At 38.6% G+C, this 17,757-nt stretch overlaps 1 protein-coding gene across 1 annotated transcript; it reads left to right on the top strand.

Annotated features, from left to right (window-relative positions):
* The first annotated feature begins 120 nt into the window (after nucleotides 1-120).
* Nucleotides 121-14,500, top strand: LOC117288192 (max-like protein X). The gene is made up of 9 exons (XM_033768937.1): nucleotides 121-224; nucleotides 3,406-3,521; nucleotides 4,542-4,637; nucleotides 5,913-6,010; nucleotides 8,627-8,723; nucleotides 9,180-9,279; nucleotides 11,143-11,227; nucleotides 12,074-12,190; nucleotides 13,936-14,500. Exons 2-9 carry the CDS (start codon nucleotides 3,449-3,451, stop codon nucleotides 13,993-13,995), a joined length of 726 nt encoding a protein of 241 aa, XP_033624828.1. The 5' UTR covers nucleotides 121-224; nucleotides 3,406-3,448; the 3' UTR covers nucleotides 13,996-14,500.
* The last annotated feature ends 3,257 nt before the right edge of the window (nucleotides 14,501-17,757 follow it).

The following is a 17,757-nucleotide window of genomic DNA, read 5'->3' as shown; positions in this document are numbered from 1 at the left end:
TATTTTTACTTATTATTTATGCAAGGAATCGAGTCGTCTTTATCCGGGACATTGCTGAGACACAATGCGCGCAGTTAATAGCCGTGCTCACAAACACTGCGCTATTTCTTATCGATCTCTTGATTGTTGAATTAGAAGCACAAGATCGTAAAGCGCCGCGTTGAAGCATTCCTTACTCTATGGTTGAAGGAACAACAAGAGAATGATGTGCACATAAACCAGAGGTGAGTTACTTGATGAAAAATTTGTGTAATTTTGTTTTCCATTTTTGTTTTGAGTTTTAAATATATTTACATTCTATTACAGTGACATAAACGTACATTTTTTAGGCATCCAACTATTATTATGATAACAGAAATTAATTACAATTGTTTCGGGGCATGCACTGCATGCACTCCACGCACGAATACCGGACAATTCGCAAAGTCGGCACCTGCAAAGTCGGCACCTTGCAAACTTGGCACCTTGCACACTCAGCACCTTGCACACTCGGCACCCACTCGGCACCAAGAATGTCGGCACCATATAAACTCGGCACTGGCCTTTTTTTGACTAACAAACTCGGCACCAAGCAAAAAAATAATATCACCTCGAAGAGTCAAGACAAGTGGTTGCAAATAAAGTAAACGTGCGTGAACTTACACAATAAAAAATGTTTTGGTATTTTTAATTGTAGCTTTATAAACTATATTAAATCACTAATTCTATGGGTGATGACAATTCCGAATTTCCGAGAACATTTGGGCCCCCGGATGTTTACCGTCTCGCCCACATGTGCCGTGTTTAGTCAACAAGTAGAATGCATACCGGTGAAAGTGCGGTGCCATTTTCTTATGATTTTGGCTCTGAACAATTTTAATAAGGCTTTAAGGGTTTGTTTTAGTTAGGTTAATAATTTTCAATGGATTTTTGCCTCTTAAAGGGTCTATGTAACTTTTGTAGGACAAAAAACACAAAGTCCACAGATTTACACTAAACTTACACAGTTTGAAGATACAGATAGTAGAAAGCTTCCCTGAAAATATTACGTGCTGGGGTGCTGTAGTTTTTGGGAAATAAGTAAACAATGTCGTGAAAATAATTGTCGTCTCATGAGACGAAAATTATTTTAATCATTTACAAACGTATTTTCATGACATTGTTTTACTCATTTCTCAAAAACTACAGCACCTCAGTAAGTAAAATTTGAAGGGAAGCTTTCCACTATCATTATCTTCAAACCCTGTATTAGTTTAATGTAAATCTATGGACATTTTGAAAAGGTGCCCAAATCCTTTAACAGAGCGTGATTTGCGGAAAGGCACTGGCCGGATAATTTTTCTGAGGGCTCCGTCTTGTGCGTGATATGGACGGCACGCACACGCCACTAGATCGTTTGGTGTGCACACTCCTTCCAGTGCTAATTTTTTTTTTACGATAATCATAAATTATTCCAATAATATTTGCAATGTTTTTACTAATAACTTTACAACAGAATTAAGCTTTTTATGGGACTACGATGGTGGGACTGATAAAATAAAATGAGGCCTACCACACAGTGTAAAAATCAAGCTTTTTCAACTGGGTGCCGAGTTTGTATTTGTACATGTGCCGAGTTTGTGGGTGCCGAGTTTGCAAGGTGCCGAGGTTGTGGGTGCCGAGTTTGCAAGGTGCCAAGTTTGCAGGTGCCGAGTTTGCAAGATGCCGAGGTGTCCAGTACCCCCACGCACTGCCCTCACTCTCTCAGCTCAGCTCAAGTCAATAATCAGGGCCAGGCATGGCAAGCGCTACGGCTACTCAGCAGGCCAGGCAGTCACTGAATCATAGCCAAGTCCACTCAGTCATCTTTTAGTCACAATGCAGTCTAGAGTCAAGTGTCACTGTCGGTGAGAGTAAGACTTGTGCCTTGTGCCTGATGGTAAACAAAGCTGACCGATTTCATGGGACATGGATGGCTTAGTTGCGCTAACGTAACCCTCCTGCCGACGGTGGAGCCGGAGGGTTATGAAGCTTATTCGAGTGAAAAAGGCGAAATAGTTTAGTCAACAGATTTGCTCAATTTTTACCACTTTCAAAAATCATGACACAAATTCTAGGAACACGAACTTGATCCTTGATGTCTATTAATGAATAACACTCAAAAACACAATTGAGAAAATATTTTGGGAAAAAAAGACAAAAAACAGTCACAAATTTCCCAGGTTCTATTTTGAACCTGTCGCATCGGCATTTTGTGACGTCCCGATATGTTCAATGCTTTATTTGTTGGTCACCAAGCGCTGAAGGACTAATTGAATTGACGAACTGCCGAGCCGCGTCTGAGTTGGACTAAACCATTCTGTAAAAGGGCTGTTACAAGGCAGTGCGCACTATTTGAGTGAACGGCAAGCATAGTAAAGGGACAGCACACACGCACTGCCTTATAACACCCCATTAACAGAATGGTTTAGTCCAACACATCCGCGGCTCGGCAGGTTGTCAAGCCCTGCAGTTCAGCGCTTGTTGACCAAAAAATAAAGCATTGAACATATCGGGAAGTCACAAAATGGCGATGCGACATATCAACCTGGGACATTTGTGACTGTTCAGCTCCGGGATCTGGTAAGTTTTTGTCCTTTTTTTCAAAATATTTTCTCAATGGTGTTTCTGAGTGTTATTCATTAGACATTGAGGGTTAAGTTCGTGTTCTATAATTTGTGTCATGATTTTCGAAAGTGGTAAAAATAGAGCAAATCTTTTGACTAGCTGTCTAAATTGTACGTGTTTGACCATTTCGCCCTTTACATTCGAGCATGCTTCGTAACCCGTGGGCTACGCCGTCGGCAGGAGGGTTACGTTATCGCAACTGTGCTGTGTACCGTTGTTGTTGTAAGGCCATGGTAAGGGTAAGGGTAAGGGCAAAAGGCTAAGCCTTGAATGGCTACCTGCCTAAGTAAGCGCAGAATTCCCTGCTTCCGCAAACACTGATTCTTTACCTTTGGTTACGGTCAACCAGAGCAATGGCATAAAAATTTGCCTCAGGTGCAGATAGCAGAGTGGCGAACTGTAGCCAAAGGTTCAGCCACATAAGCAGTATGAAGCACTTGTGAAGCACTCTGCTAGTGCAAGGCAATTGGCAGTCTTACCATCAGGCCATTGGATCTTAGAAGTTGCTATATCGTAACCCTCTATCCTCCCAATGCTCACAGACCCATCGGGAAGGATGGAGGGTTGTGAATATCACAACAAACAAGATCAAACGATAACGATAGAGCTATCTTTTAAGCAGACCTTTAGCTCTAAAGCAGACCTACAGTCTACACATAGTTAAGGGACTGTCTCAATGTAAGTTTCTTGCTGTAAATATGCCATCGCCATTAGTGGTCTTCATAACTTAGTTGTAGTTAAATAGTCTCAAATAATGAACCATTTCTCATTTGAACACAGGAAAGAAGCTTTGCTTGCATCTTAGAGCAAGGTTAGCATCAAGATGTCAACTACCGATCTTACAGACATGACGGATATGAATGTTTCCAGTTTTGAGGATTCCAGCTTTGACCAAAGTATGTCTTTTCTTGATAGGATTTTCCAAATTCTATATTATGTGAATTTAGTATAAAATATAACCCAATGAAACAGGTTTAGGCCAGGGCGAATAATTTGAATATCCGGTTAATGGCGAGTAGGTTTTCCTATCCGTAACCGCGAATGCCTTTTTTTTCTTAACCGGATATCCGCAATGGGTGCGAATACCTATTTATAAACCGGATAGTCCTGTAATTACAACCAAGTAACCGGATATTCTTTAATTTCCGAATATCCGCAGACGTCGGGCGACAACTGATTGGAATGTTTTGTCTGAATCCTTAAGAAACTTCTATTAAGACAGCATAAAACAGCATAAATTAAGTATTTAAGTAATTAACTATGCTCACCTCCGTGAAGAGTTAAAACGATGACATTTCTGACGTACTTTGTTCAAAGATTACGAAAGTTTTCCTTCACGTAGAGTCCATCACGATCAAAAGAATTAGAAAATCGCCATCTTTAAATTAGATCCGGTTATTTTTATGAATGAACCGAGTGCCACTGTCTAAAACTAATATCAATCCGCCCATAAGATCTCATTCACAAATGAACAGCGCCCTCTAGCGGCAAAATTTTTGTTGTTATTATTTTTAATTTTTTAAAACATTTTTATAGCGCCCTCTCGCGAAGAAAAAAACTATTCGAATATCTGGTTAATTTCGGATAGTTGGTCAGCAGTTACCGAATACCAAAATTTCACTATTCGCCCAGCATTTAACAGGTAACTACTAAATGTTAATAATATCAATAATGAGTCTCCTGACGATGACTAGAGTAAGCTATTAATTTAGTACTCAGTACAGCAAGCTAATCGTAACGTTGAGACCAATTTAAGAACTGACTCCGGGGTAGTATATCTACCCTACTCATTACAATATAATAAATGGATGTATTTGTTTGTACTTGTTTATGCTTCTGAAGAAGGTCCGGTTTCGATCGAAAGCTAAAGCCATCTACCCTACTCATTACAATATAATGATACATTTCTTACTAAGGTTTTCAAGATGATGATGGTCCTCTATCTAGAACCACTTCAAGACAGAACAGTGCATCCTCTCTCCCTGGTATTAATGGAGGTCTTCAGCTGACCGGTAAGGCATAGTATACACATATTGACTGGCAATGAGGTAACTAGTGTACATCTATTCCCCTGAGGGGACTTTGAGTGACCAAGGGAAATAGGTCCCTCTTCTGGTCACTCAAAGGCCCGAGGGGGAATAGACGTACACCAGTTACCGAATTATGTTTTATGACACAGCTCAGTCATAAAAGTGAAATAAGAACAGAAATCTGTACTAAAAGAAAGGAAGTTTTGTAGTTGCTGTTCACGGTTCAAGTCAAGAGAGGGCGCTGTAACCAGGCACTATTTTCAAAGACTAGTGCCCGCTCGGGATCACTAGACTATATATATAGTTCATCCAACGTGACCGTGTTTCATCCAACCAGAATACAGAACAACCAAGAGGTGTGTTATAATACTAACTAATTACATTTTTTAAAAAATGCACAAGCTTTCTTAGCAATAACTATTTTATCGAAGAAAAGCTCATGCAGTTTTGAATGTAATTAGTTAGTTTTTTAAGTGCTATCACTAAATGTATCTAGCAGACTAACACAGCTATTTTTGGATACCTAAGAATTACAAAAAATGAAAAGGATCCATTTCAGTAAATAATACATTTATTTTTAAAACTATATAAACGTTAATCTATAAAGGGAAGGACACTAAAAATTAAACATTACTTTAAAAATACAAAAGCACTTAGTCTCCGCAATATTGCATGTATTAATCATTAATTCCAATTGTTCAGGCATTTGCTTTGTGCTACATTGATTGAACCAGTCTTGATAAACTCCTAAATGGAAGGTGCACTATTGGTAATTACTCAAAACAAATATTAACTTAAAAGCGTACTTGGTAACAAGCATTGGAGAGCTGTTGATAGTATAAAACATTGTGGGAAAGGACTCCCTCTGAAGTAACGTAGCTTTTTGAAAAAGAGGTAATTTCTCACGTGGAAGTCTTTTATTCCTATCTGAAAGCACACAAATTCGTCCAACAAGGGTGCTTTTTCTTTCATCATTTTCTCGCAACTTCGATGACTGATTGAGCCCAAATTTGCACAGGCTTGTTATACTGTGCTTATGATGGGATACACCAACTACCAAGTGAGAACACTGGTCTTTGACAATTACCAAACGTGTGCAGTGCCTTTAAGATTGATACCTGCCAATAATATATTCAATACGTCTTTGCCCATACCTTTCACTACAAGAAGTTCCAGTTTAGACAATCAATATTCCAATGATAGCGCCCTTTGCTTATTTTATGATTGAAATCTGGAATGTTTTGTTTTGTTTTGTAGATGATGATGATGATACACAAGATGCATTTAAGAATTACAAAGATAGACGAAGGAATGCACACACTGCTGCTGAACAGAAGAGAAGAGACGCCATTAAGGTATGTACCCACATAACACCCCATCATTCGACCTCTTCATTGGCATCCAATTCACCAACACATCCACTCCAAAATTATTCTTCTTGTGTATAAAGTTCTTCATAATTTGGCTCCTGTATATCTCCATGACCTCATAGCCCTTCGTTCTTCTTCACTTTCATCAGCTACCCGACGCCTTTGCTCTTCTTCAATCGCTCATTTCCAGCTTTCACCGGGACCCTGCACCATGACACGCTATGGCGATCTCGCCCTTTCAATCATAGCTCAAACACTTTGGAACATGTTACCCACCCACATTCAAGCAGATCCTTCATTGGACACTTCCAAAACATGTCCATCTGGTCAGAGCGCTTAGAAATGTCCATATTTAGCACTCTGTGAATGTTGTAATGGGAGACTTTCTGGGACGATAGAGGGCAGCAGACTTACCGGGTAAATCCATTGTTCTCAGAATTATGCGCATGTTCAGAACTACGTAAACAATGGAAATTTACCCGGTATGTCTGCTGCCACCTAGCGTTGGAAAGTCTCCCATTATTATAACTTTTATAGAACCTGAGGATGTAGTCAGGAATAACGCAACACTGATTCTTAGCATACAAATTGTAACTTTGAATACACGCAAATCCTCCAATCAGATGCTCGAACCGGAGTGTGATATTGAGCCATAACCTACTCCCCGTTTTGATATTTCACTCTGTATATTGTGAGTGTCTATGCGCCACGCTCCGCATTCGGTCAGTGCAAAATTTACATGCTGTTAAAGTTGGTTTGTTTCTTTATGAGGTTGACTTTATAATGAAGATGGAAGATAAATTCAATATCACATTCTTGCGGGTGGAATACAAAGCTCTGTATTTTTTTGTATTCCACTCGTGCTTGTGTGATAACTTATAATAACATGGTTTGAGGGTGGACATTATAAGTTATCACACAAGCATGAGTGGAATACGGACAAATATAGCGCTTCTGCGTTCCATATCCAACGGTGTCAAAACGCAGAGTTTGATATAGGTTTGGATATCACCATTTATGAATGAATTGATTAGCAGCACCAATTGACTGTCTTTTAATTTAGACATTGACAATCAGCCAGCAATCACTGCAACCATTTAAGCAAATCTGTCACATTGGTTACAGTAGCAGCACCAATTGACTGTCTTTTAATTTAGACATTGACAATCAGCCAGCAATCACTGCAACCATTAAAGCAAATCTGTCACATTGGTTATTGTTAAAGACCAGAGCACAATGCCACAGCCTGCTTTCCATAAGCAAGGAATTTCCGCTTACGTAAGCAGGGAAATTCTCTGTTTTGGGCAAGCGTATTTTACGGGTTAGCAGGAAATTTGGCTTCTGTTCGTACGTACTCCACTAGACTAGGCATTCTACGCACGTACTCCACTTGACTAGGCATTCTACGCTTACAAGGCTAGCACAGAAATTTGGCGCTTGCACAGAAAGCGGAAAATGTTGATCGTAAGCGCAGAATTCAGCGGTAAGCAGAGCCATGAAATTGGGCCCAGTTTCCACACTTGATGTGACCCATCATATACATGAATTCACAAACCTGTGAAAGTTTAAGCTTAATCGGTCATTGGAGTTGCGAGAACATTGTGAGTTTCAAACATTGGATTTCTCAAAACTTAAAGGGATGCTGCAGTGAAATCAAATAAAACAGTTAATTTTGCTGTCATTTACTTCTGAAATATGTTTTGAACATCAATAAAATGTGTTTTGTTTATTCCCGATATATCTAACTTGTGTACTTAGCGAAAAAGTTTTGTGGATTGTTACCGCCCCCCCCCCCCCTACCATCAACGTCATGTCGGGAATACAAACAAAATCAACGGCAAAAAAGTCTGGTCCCTATACACGTGCCTAGGTACCAGGCCACACACTGCACACAGGTGTACATGTACTATGCACACGGACGTACAGCTCGGGTTACCGACATGACGTCACGTTTATGCAAATGAAGGCTCCCTTTTAGGGGCGTGGCGGGTTCCCCTAATCTCTTTAAAACCGTTTTTAAAATACTTGCGCATTTAATAAAAAAAATTATTAAAAAAAGTTAGGTTTAAAAAGTCCTGTTCAATGGGCCATATTTTTGACCGTGTGAGGGCGCTCTCAATCACTTCCGGGGGTATATTCATTCATACCCAAAACAGTTTTTAAAGATTGGAACACATTATAACCACAGACATCTAATCCATCACAGACAATAAGACTTTTAAAGGAGCCGTTATAATCCACCTCTAAAGCAAATTGAAACTACAGCGCAACAAAAGTGACAGAACGCCTATTAATTTGTGCAGGGCGAATCGCGTGTACCCCCGGAAGTGATCAAAATACTATTTATAGCGCCCTCGCGCGGTCAAAAATAAGGGGCATTGTTTTAATGAATAAAAAAAACATTGCAGCCACCCTTTAATGCATTTCAAGCAAACAAATTTCAAGGGTAGATTCTCACCATGACCATCAGTTGTGTTTAAATCTGTGAACATTTATATTTTTACGTTTACCTATGTATTGTTCCCGTGTAAGTTACATGTACTTCTCACATTTAGAATGATGGCTATTACTGATTGTTTCCTTTGTCTTTATTAATGACAGAAAGGTTATGAGGAGTTGCAGATGATTGTTCCAACATGCCAACAGGTTGACAGCGTTGGTTCACAGAAACTCAGTAAAGCCACCATCCTTCAAAGATGTAAGTGGGATTCTACTTTTAAAGACACTGGACACTATTGGTAATTGTCAAATACCAGTCTTCTTACTTGCTGTATCTCAACATATGCACAAAATAACAAATCTGTGAAAATTTGGACTCAATTGGTCATCAAAGTTGCAAGAGAATAATGAAAGAAAAACAGCCCTTGTTGCACAAAGTTGTGTGCTTTCAGATGCCTACAAAATTGTTAAAAGGCTTCAGGCACTACAGGGGAAGTATGAACTGGGCTTAACCTATTATTACGAACATGTTCTGTTTCGGAGTGACTTTATTTTCCATTAGGAGTTTTCAATTAAAGATTTAAACTCCTGCGGGAATATCACGTCGCTCTTGTTGAACCTTTACCGGAACATAGTGTACCAAACAAAATCTTCCTCGTTGTGATTGATTCTATTGGTTTACAAAGAATGTGTTTTTACGTTACCTCGCCAACAGCTATTGACTATATCCAATATTTGGTGCAGCAGAAGAAGAAGCAAGAACAGGAAGTGAAGAATCTAAGGAAGGAGGTCATGGCACTGGAGATCATGAAAAGGTAGATCACTCAAAACCCCAAATCAGACATTCAATAAAGGCGATAGTTCTTTTATTGAAAGGGAATCAATGTGTGGTGAAGAGGTTTTCAACTAGTGGTTTAATCCCAATGAGGCCTGGTTCTTGAAAATTTTACAGAGACGGAGTCGAGGTAAATTATCAAGAACCAGGCCTCGGGGGGGGGGGTTTAAACCACTAGTTGAAAACCGATTCAACACACTTTGATTCCCATTCATAAAAACCTGTTCGGTTAAAAACATCATCACTTTTTTGGTCAAAAAGTCAAAAAAATGGGAACAATTAAATTGTTAAATGATTTCTTTCAACACAACACCCCTCCAGCTATGAAATGGTAAAGCCCTCCGCTGCCCTCGGGTAAACAACTCTAGTGCTGGGCGAATAGTGAAATTTTGTTATTCGGATACCGGACAAAACATTCCTATCAGTTGTCGCCCGACGTCCGCGGATATTCGGATATTAAAGAATATCCGGTTACTTGGTTGTTATTACAGAACTATCCGGTTTATAAATAGGTATTCGCGCCCATTGCGGATATCCGGTTAAGAAAAAAAAGGCATTCGCGGTTACGGATAGGAAAACCTATTCGCCATTAACCGGATATTCGAATAATTCGCCCAGGCCTAGTCGTCAGAGTGGCGAGATAACTATGAAAGAAAAACACACCCTTGTCACACGAAGTTGTGTGCTTTCAGATGCTTGATTTCGAGACCTCAAATTCTGAACTTGAGGTCTCGAAATCAAATTTGTGGAAAATTACTTCTTTCTCAAAAACTACTCCACTTCAGAGGGAGCCGCTTCTCACAATGTTTTATACTACCAACCTCTTCCCATTACTCTTTACCAAGTAAAGTTTTATGCTAACAATTATTTTGAGTAATTACCAATGGTGTCCACTGCCTTTAAATTCACAGCACTGCTTAGAAAAATCTTTATGTTAATCATCATAGAATCACGTTGTCTAAAAATGGTGTTGTCCAGCATGGCACTTTACTATGGAATAGTTTGGACGACTCTTTTAAATCATTGTGTTTTCTCAACTTAAAACTAAAAACTCGTTTTCTAAATGAATACTAAGATACTGATGTATTTTTTGTGTTTGTGGAAATAAAACACGCTTTTATTTTCTGTCTTACACTTGTTTTGTCCTGTATTTTAATGTCTGTCTGTTTTTTTATGGTCTGTCTGTTCATAGGTTGGGGAACAAAAGCTCTGCTTCTCCCTTGACCTAGATGTTGCTTTTTTTTCACTTTATATCTCTTTTATATTTACTATAATTTTGACCATATTACTCTGTATTATACACTATTTGCACGTTGAATAACCGTATCTATCTATCTATTAATTGACGAAGGTAGTGGCAGAATTTATTTAGTCTCAAAGTGTTACCGCTACCTTCCTTGTTTTATTTATCGGACGAACATTGTCTGCCATGTTATAAATTGAGATATAGAAATTGCTATTGCAAACGGCTGATTATGTCTTCGTTCTCCTGTGTTTTGCCGAGGATGTTGGCTTGTAAATAATTTATTGTGGGGGAGGGGGGGGGGGGCTTCTTGTATTCTCTAATTCATATTTTGAATCTCCAACTTTTTGTGTGGTTGGCTGTTAGGGTGCTTTAATCCATCCATTTGCTCCTTTATTTTAGCCCTATTGTTAATTTTTAGTTATTTATTTCGAGCCACCAATTATTTCCTTGCATGTTATAAAAAATTCAAATGGTTAAAATGAGTATTCCAAATATTGTTCAGTGAATGTAAAATTTATACCATTGAGAGAAACTTTACGGTACCCTTTTAATAGCCAGACTTTTAATGGCAAATTATTCTCTCTTTTTTTTTTTCAGTAATTACGAGCAAATTGTTAAGGCTCATCAGAATACACCTGGACAAGGACAAAACCAAGTCTCTGATCAGATCAAGTTTAATGTGGTGAGTATGGAATCGAGTTGGTAGGCTACTAATGGTAGTCAGAGTTCAGTGGTTGAAGTTCCAGTTAATTAATTTATTGGCAGCAAATTGAATTATGTACACAATCTAAACAAAAGGACAGTCATGATATTAGGCCATCCAGCCTTAATTAAATAGATTTAACCTTGTGGCAGCTGATAATCTCCATTTTATAAGGTGCTAATGAATTCGGACAAATTTGCCTCTCCACCCTATGCCTCAAATACGCCAAAATATGCCGACAGGGAGCTACCGCACTGCACCATATTGTACATTAACGGATACCAGCAGACTTATAGTACTTTTGCTACTCTCCACAAAAACTTTTTGTAATGAAAGGAATGCAGCAAAAGTATAATGCGCCTTGTGCAAATTAAATAAAGCGCTGTTTAGCGAGCTTTGCCTTCATTACATCATAGAGCACATACAACAAAAGGAGGTGGATCATGAGGTGTACAATGTATACAGAGGATTGGCAGTGCAGTCTGGCTGATCAGGGCCCAGTTTCATAGAGCTGCTAAGCACACAAATTTGCTTAGCATGAACAAATTTCCTTGATAACAACAGGCTTACCAACCAAATTATAATTTGCTGCATATTGCTTTTTAGTGGTAATCAGCTGTTGTTTGCTTATCCAGAAAATCATATGTAAATAATATGGTTGGTAATCCTGTTTTCATCAAGACAGAAATTTCATGCTAAGCATTTTTTTTTGTGGTTAGCAGCTCTATGAAATTGGGCCCGGGCTGACAGAACTCTAAATTTAGAGTGTTGTGTAAATAGTACTCTTACTGCAAACTAAGTTAAGAGATGCTTCTTTACCTGTAGTTCCGTGCCATCATGGATTCTCAGTTCCAGTCTTTCAATGAGTCTATCTCAGTGGCCAACTTTGCCGAGTTATCAAAGTGCGTCTTCAGCTGGCTGGAGGAGTATTGCAAACCCCAGGTAGGTTCAGTTCAGGCCTGTATGCTTCCTTTTTAAAAGGGCAAGGGCACCAAGGCATGTTCTCCTTGGTAAAGGGCACCCTATGAGGAAACTTCTACTGGAACATTTCAAGGGCAACAAGGCAATGAAGGCATGGAGGCAATCGCCTTCATTGCCTCCATGAAGTATCACAGGCCTGTCAGTTAAGAACAAGGTTGGGCTTGCTATGGTCATACTGCATATAAGTACATGTAAATTCTATGTGCTTAAAAATCAAACTGTATAATGGACGAAGCTAAAACAAAGAAAGATGTAATAACACTTGGCTACTACAGTCTTCATTGTATCTATCAGATGAAATACCGTTTTAGAGACGTGCCACATAAAAATACATAAAAAGTTTGGCGTCTGAAACAGTTAGGAGTGACTAGACATGCTAGAAGTCAGAAGATCGACTGTTGCAGTCCTTCAGAACGACTCTGGAGCGCCTTGGTTTCAGACGTCGATCTTGTCATGTAAAAGTTCGTGATTTTTCATAATGTTTTACTTTTAAAATACATCAAATGACAAGGATCTATATGTCAGTTATATAAAACAAATATTGAGTGGCTTTAATTCGTGGAATGATATTATCGCTAGGTAAAATCTTATCTTACGATAATATTCTTCCCATTTCACTCGGAGCCACTCAATATTTGTAAACTATTGGATGACGCTAGACATACCTAGTCTATAATTGTCCATAAATTTGTGTAAATTCTTTTTGGAGGAATAGATAGCCAAGCCAAATATGCCTTACGTAGATCGTAGGCATACCATGACAACAACAACAAGACAAGTAATTTTAAGTCCCTCCTTGTTAATATAAAATTTGAGTAGGGAGCATGCATGCATGAGAGTCTGCACGGTTATAGCCAGTGGCGGCGGTTTGTGCAGTAAAGACAAGACATACCGCAGATGTGGTAGTTGAATGCATTTCCTTTGTGTTTGACTGACTTTTGCACTGCAAATGGTAAAGTGTGTCTTGTTGAAAGGAATGTTACAGAATTGGTAAGAAACAAAAATTGTGAAAACCATAGATTTACATAAAACTTACACAGTCTTATAATGATGATATAGGTTTTCTCGGTCAATTTTGGCCGAATTCTGAATTTGAAACGCAGTAACAACCGAAGAGGCAAAATAGCTTTAATTCGAAAGCATGAAAATGAAATTGACTGCTCATTTGCTGAATTTGACCGAGAAAACCTATAGTAGAAAACATCCCTTGAAATATTTCTGTCTGAATTTTCATACTTGATGAGAAAAAAAAAAATCTAATTTCGCGTCTCGAGTTTATCGCTCAGTGAGCGCTTTATTCATTTTTGTTTTGGCAGCGATAAAATGCAAAGTTTGTAATCAGTTTTTCACTATTCTCTCATGACCCAGATGGCCGATCGATCTTAAACTTTTACAGGTTTGTCAGTTGATGTATATGGTGGATTACATAAAGTGCTTACACTACCAGCAACTTGTTTCTAGCAAAAATCAATTTTGTAATGTTCCTTTAAAGATATCAATTTTGCGACCGGGACACAAACTCTCTTTTTTTTTTATCAGAAACACTAACGCTTGAGTCCAGTGCTCTAACATCTGGGCCAAGTGTTCAATGTTTTTTATATTATGCACTGAATGTTAGACTTAATCCCCAGCTGCATTTCCATTTATGAGTCACGATTCTTCTTTTTTATGTTCCTTTTTCTTGTTTCTTTCTTCTTACTCTGCAGACATTACGAGAGCTTGTCTTCACAGTGTTGCGCAAACTTCATCAGAACCAGGCCCTATGAGCAAGAAGTCCACTGGACATTTTTATCAATGAAGTATTTCATTTAATGAGGGTTAAGGCAAACCTGAAAGTTTGCTGAGACTAAGAAATAATAACCTTTGATGAAAATCTTTTTGCACAATGTTTATAGTTACCACTATTTCATGAAAAAACTTTTAATATTTAACCAGACAAAGATGAAATAATGGTTATAATTACTGAGAAGTAATTCTGCAGGGAATTCGTTGGGAAAGCAATCGCAAAGTTCATAAAAAAAAACATATTAATATCAGAGAAAAATAATGTAATAACTGCCTGGCTTTTTTTTCTTTTTCTTAAAAATGTAAATAAAAATACTAACATTTACTGATTTTTTTTCCGACTAATTTGGGAAACTGTCACCATGCGTTTTGCCCTGATAATATCATTTACAAAAATAGCAGAAGTTAAAGAGATTGTGTTATATTAAATTCTGCAATGAGAAAGGGACACATAACTCCCACAGATAAAGATAATTGTTTTCCTTAGCAAGAGACTCTGTCCTCCTTTACAGATTCGTTTCCCCCATATGGCAAACTGTGTACAAACTTCATATATATTTGGTTTGCGGTAACACCATCTGTGTATCTACTTGCCAGGTAGAGTTTGTTCTTAGAGAAATGTCTTGCTTAATTCTACTACCGCGGAGTAGATTTTTCTGGTGTTCGGGAGACTTCTCAGTTCTGAAAAGAACTGTCCTGCTTATTAACTACTACCTGGGCGGATGGTAAAGAAATAGGCTGGGACTACTACTTTAGCTTAAGGGATTGTAATTAACTGTACTACCGCGGAGTCAGTTCTGAATTGGTCTCGACGTTTCTACTAGCTTGCTTTAGTCATCGTCAGGAGACAGTGGCAACTTCTTTTGATAGCGCCCTCTTCTGAAACATCCTCTTTCAGCCAGTGTTAATTTCCTATATGGGTGACGGAATCTTCGTTGGACAGAAATCCATGGGACACCCACACATATTTCCATATGAAATTTTCGGACATTACCAAAGGCAAATTAAATTTTGCAAACTTAGATCATTATCCACAGTGCCCCTAATGAAACATGAATATTTGAAGCTATAGTTGTTGTTTTTTTAAATCCATTTATTTGCTTATCTGTGGAGTGTAATGGTTGAGAGCATGGAATTCAAGTTCTGGTGGTTAAGTCACCGGAGTGTGGGTTCGAATCCTTTTCATGAAACTTGTGTTATTGAGCAAGATGCTTTAATATAATTGCTTCTCTTCACCCAGGTACAAATTGGTACCTGCAACGGTATTCAAGTTCTGGTGGTTAAGTCACCGGAGTGTGGGTTCGAATCATGGTTGTGGCACTTGTGTACTTGAGCAAGATGCTTTAATATAATTGCTTCTCTTCACCCAGGTACAAATTGGTACCTGCAACAGTAAAGGTTGATATTGTGCATGAAAAAGCCTTCGGAGCGCCGCAGCAGCTCGGGGCTGTATACTCCCCAGGGAGCTGAGAAAGATGAAAGAGATGTTATTGGCCCAATGACCGGGGCACTAATGTAAAATGCATCGACTATTGTGAAATGCGCTTTATAAGAGTTTGTTATTTTTATTATTTATTGGGAAGGTTGATGGAGTTGCTTGCCACATTCCCTTCTCAACATGACATTAACCATTTGTTGAACTTTTTTCATCACCATTTTGTCCCCTGTTTTCTTTTGAAGGGGCTCCAATATGTTTAATGAATGTGAAAGAGAGAACTAGGTTTTTTTTACCCTCTGCTTTTAAAGGCATGTTCTACTTTTGATATATACTCCTCAAATTAATTACCATAACAAAATTACTTGGTAAAGAGTTGAGAGCTGTTGATGGTATAAAACATTTCCTATAAATCACCCCTTTTGAAGGAATGGAATGAGGTAATTTTTCCTTTGAAAATGTGAATCTTAAAGTAGACAATACTATGCAACAAGGGTGTTTTTTTCTTTCAGTGTTTTCTTTCAATTTTGATGACTAATTGAGCCGAAATATTTACAGGTTGATATTTTATGCATATGTTTAAATACACCAAGTGAGGATACTGGTCTGTGATAATTACCAAAATCACAACCTGCTTTCAAGTGGTTTTGCAGAGAAAAACAAATCTAGAACATGTCCATTAATTGTTTGTATGACATAACAACTTACAGACATGTGATTAAATTTTAAATGAAATTAATGTAGTTCTGGATTACCGTGAAGCTGAAATGTTATGATTTCTGACGGTTAGGACGTAGTCTCAACATCAAACCATTTGGGGGTTGTCATTGTTCAACTTCGCAGATTAACGCAAGTTTTGCCCAACTTAACGCAAGTTTTGCCCAACTTGAAACCAGAATGAAAAATCCATTTACAAATTATGCCAATCAGTGTAGATGAAAATTGCTTTGCAATCTGGGCCTAAAACTTAAACTGGCCATCAATGAAAATGTTGCAAATCAGAGAATTTCTGTCAGTTTAATTACAATTGGATAAAGATCTGTTGATTTGAATTGGTAAGAATATGTTGGTGGTTTTTTGTTCAGACACCAAAATTTGTATTAAAGATTGGTTGGACAAACTGAAGCAAATTTCCAAACACCATTTGAAACGCCAGATTCCAGTCTCAATTGTTGGATTGTTATTTTTGATATGTACATGTATATAATTTGTAAAAATATGTTGCACCTAGGTTTTCCGCTCTAACAGAGTACTTCTGGGGTTTTTTTCCTTCTTTTTTTTAGGTTGGATTAACACCATTAACATAAATTTATTACAGTTTCTGTTGCTTCATTTTGTCTTTTTACATTACCAACAGAAGACTTTTTAAAACACAAGGTGGCAGCAGACTTGGCCGGGAACCCATCGTTTGAAAAAAACGTGCACATGCTGGGAACTAATTATGGCAATATACCTGACATTGCTGCTGCAACCTAAGCATTCTCAGAGTCACAACAGCTGTCCAATAAGAGACTTTTGAGACGCTGGCGGCAGCAGACATAACGGTTCTTGTTTGCGGCTCTGAGCATGCGCGCTCATGCTCAGTATTGCGCGCGTAGGTCTGAGCCTGTCAATACTGAGAAAAGGACCGTCTAAAAGTCTGCCATTGCAGTCCTGTAACTGATCGCATATCGGTGTACTTGAAATTTTACACGAGTTATTACTTTTCAGCATTAGTTACAACAACACCAGAGATAAGGTAATCACCAAATGGAGAAACAGATGAGTTCCCAATATCAGCAGGGGTGTTACAGGGTGATACTCTGGCACCATATCTCTTCATTGTGGTGCTAACTAAGCACTCAGACAGGCAATTGATGGGCGACAGGAGGAGCTTGGCTTCGCCATTGACGGGAGGAGGAGCAGACGAGTGGCTCCTGTCATGATCACAGACCTTGATTTTGCAGATGACATCGTTCTGATATCTAATGAGATTGAGCAAGCTCAGCTGATTCTGCAAAGAACAGAGAACGAATGTGCCGGAGTGGGGCTATTTCTCCATACCAGGAAGACAAAGTACATGATATTTAGCTGCACCACTACAACCCCCTTAAAGACAACCATCAGTTCAGAGCTGAACCGGGTGACAGATTTCAAATACATGGGCTCGTAGGTTAACGACACCGAGAAAGATGTGAAATGTCGTATCACTCTTGTCTGGAAGGCACTCGACCCCCATGAAGAGCATGGTCAGGTCAGATGTCCCTGAAGGTGAAGTTCTTTACTGCCACTGTGGAATCAGTACTGCTGTAGGGATGTGAGTCATGGA

The sequence above is a fragment of the Asterias rubens genome, chromosome 3 (assembly GCF_902459465.1).
Source record: "Asterias rubens chromosome 3, eAstRub1.3, whole genome shotgun sequence".
NCBI lineage: Eukaryota > Metazoa > Echinodermata > Asteroidea > Forcipulatida > Asteriidae > Asterias > Asterias rubens.
The sequence above is the reverse complement of the archived record's forward strand: the minus strand, read 5'-3'. Positions and strand labels throughout refer to the sequence as shown.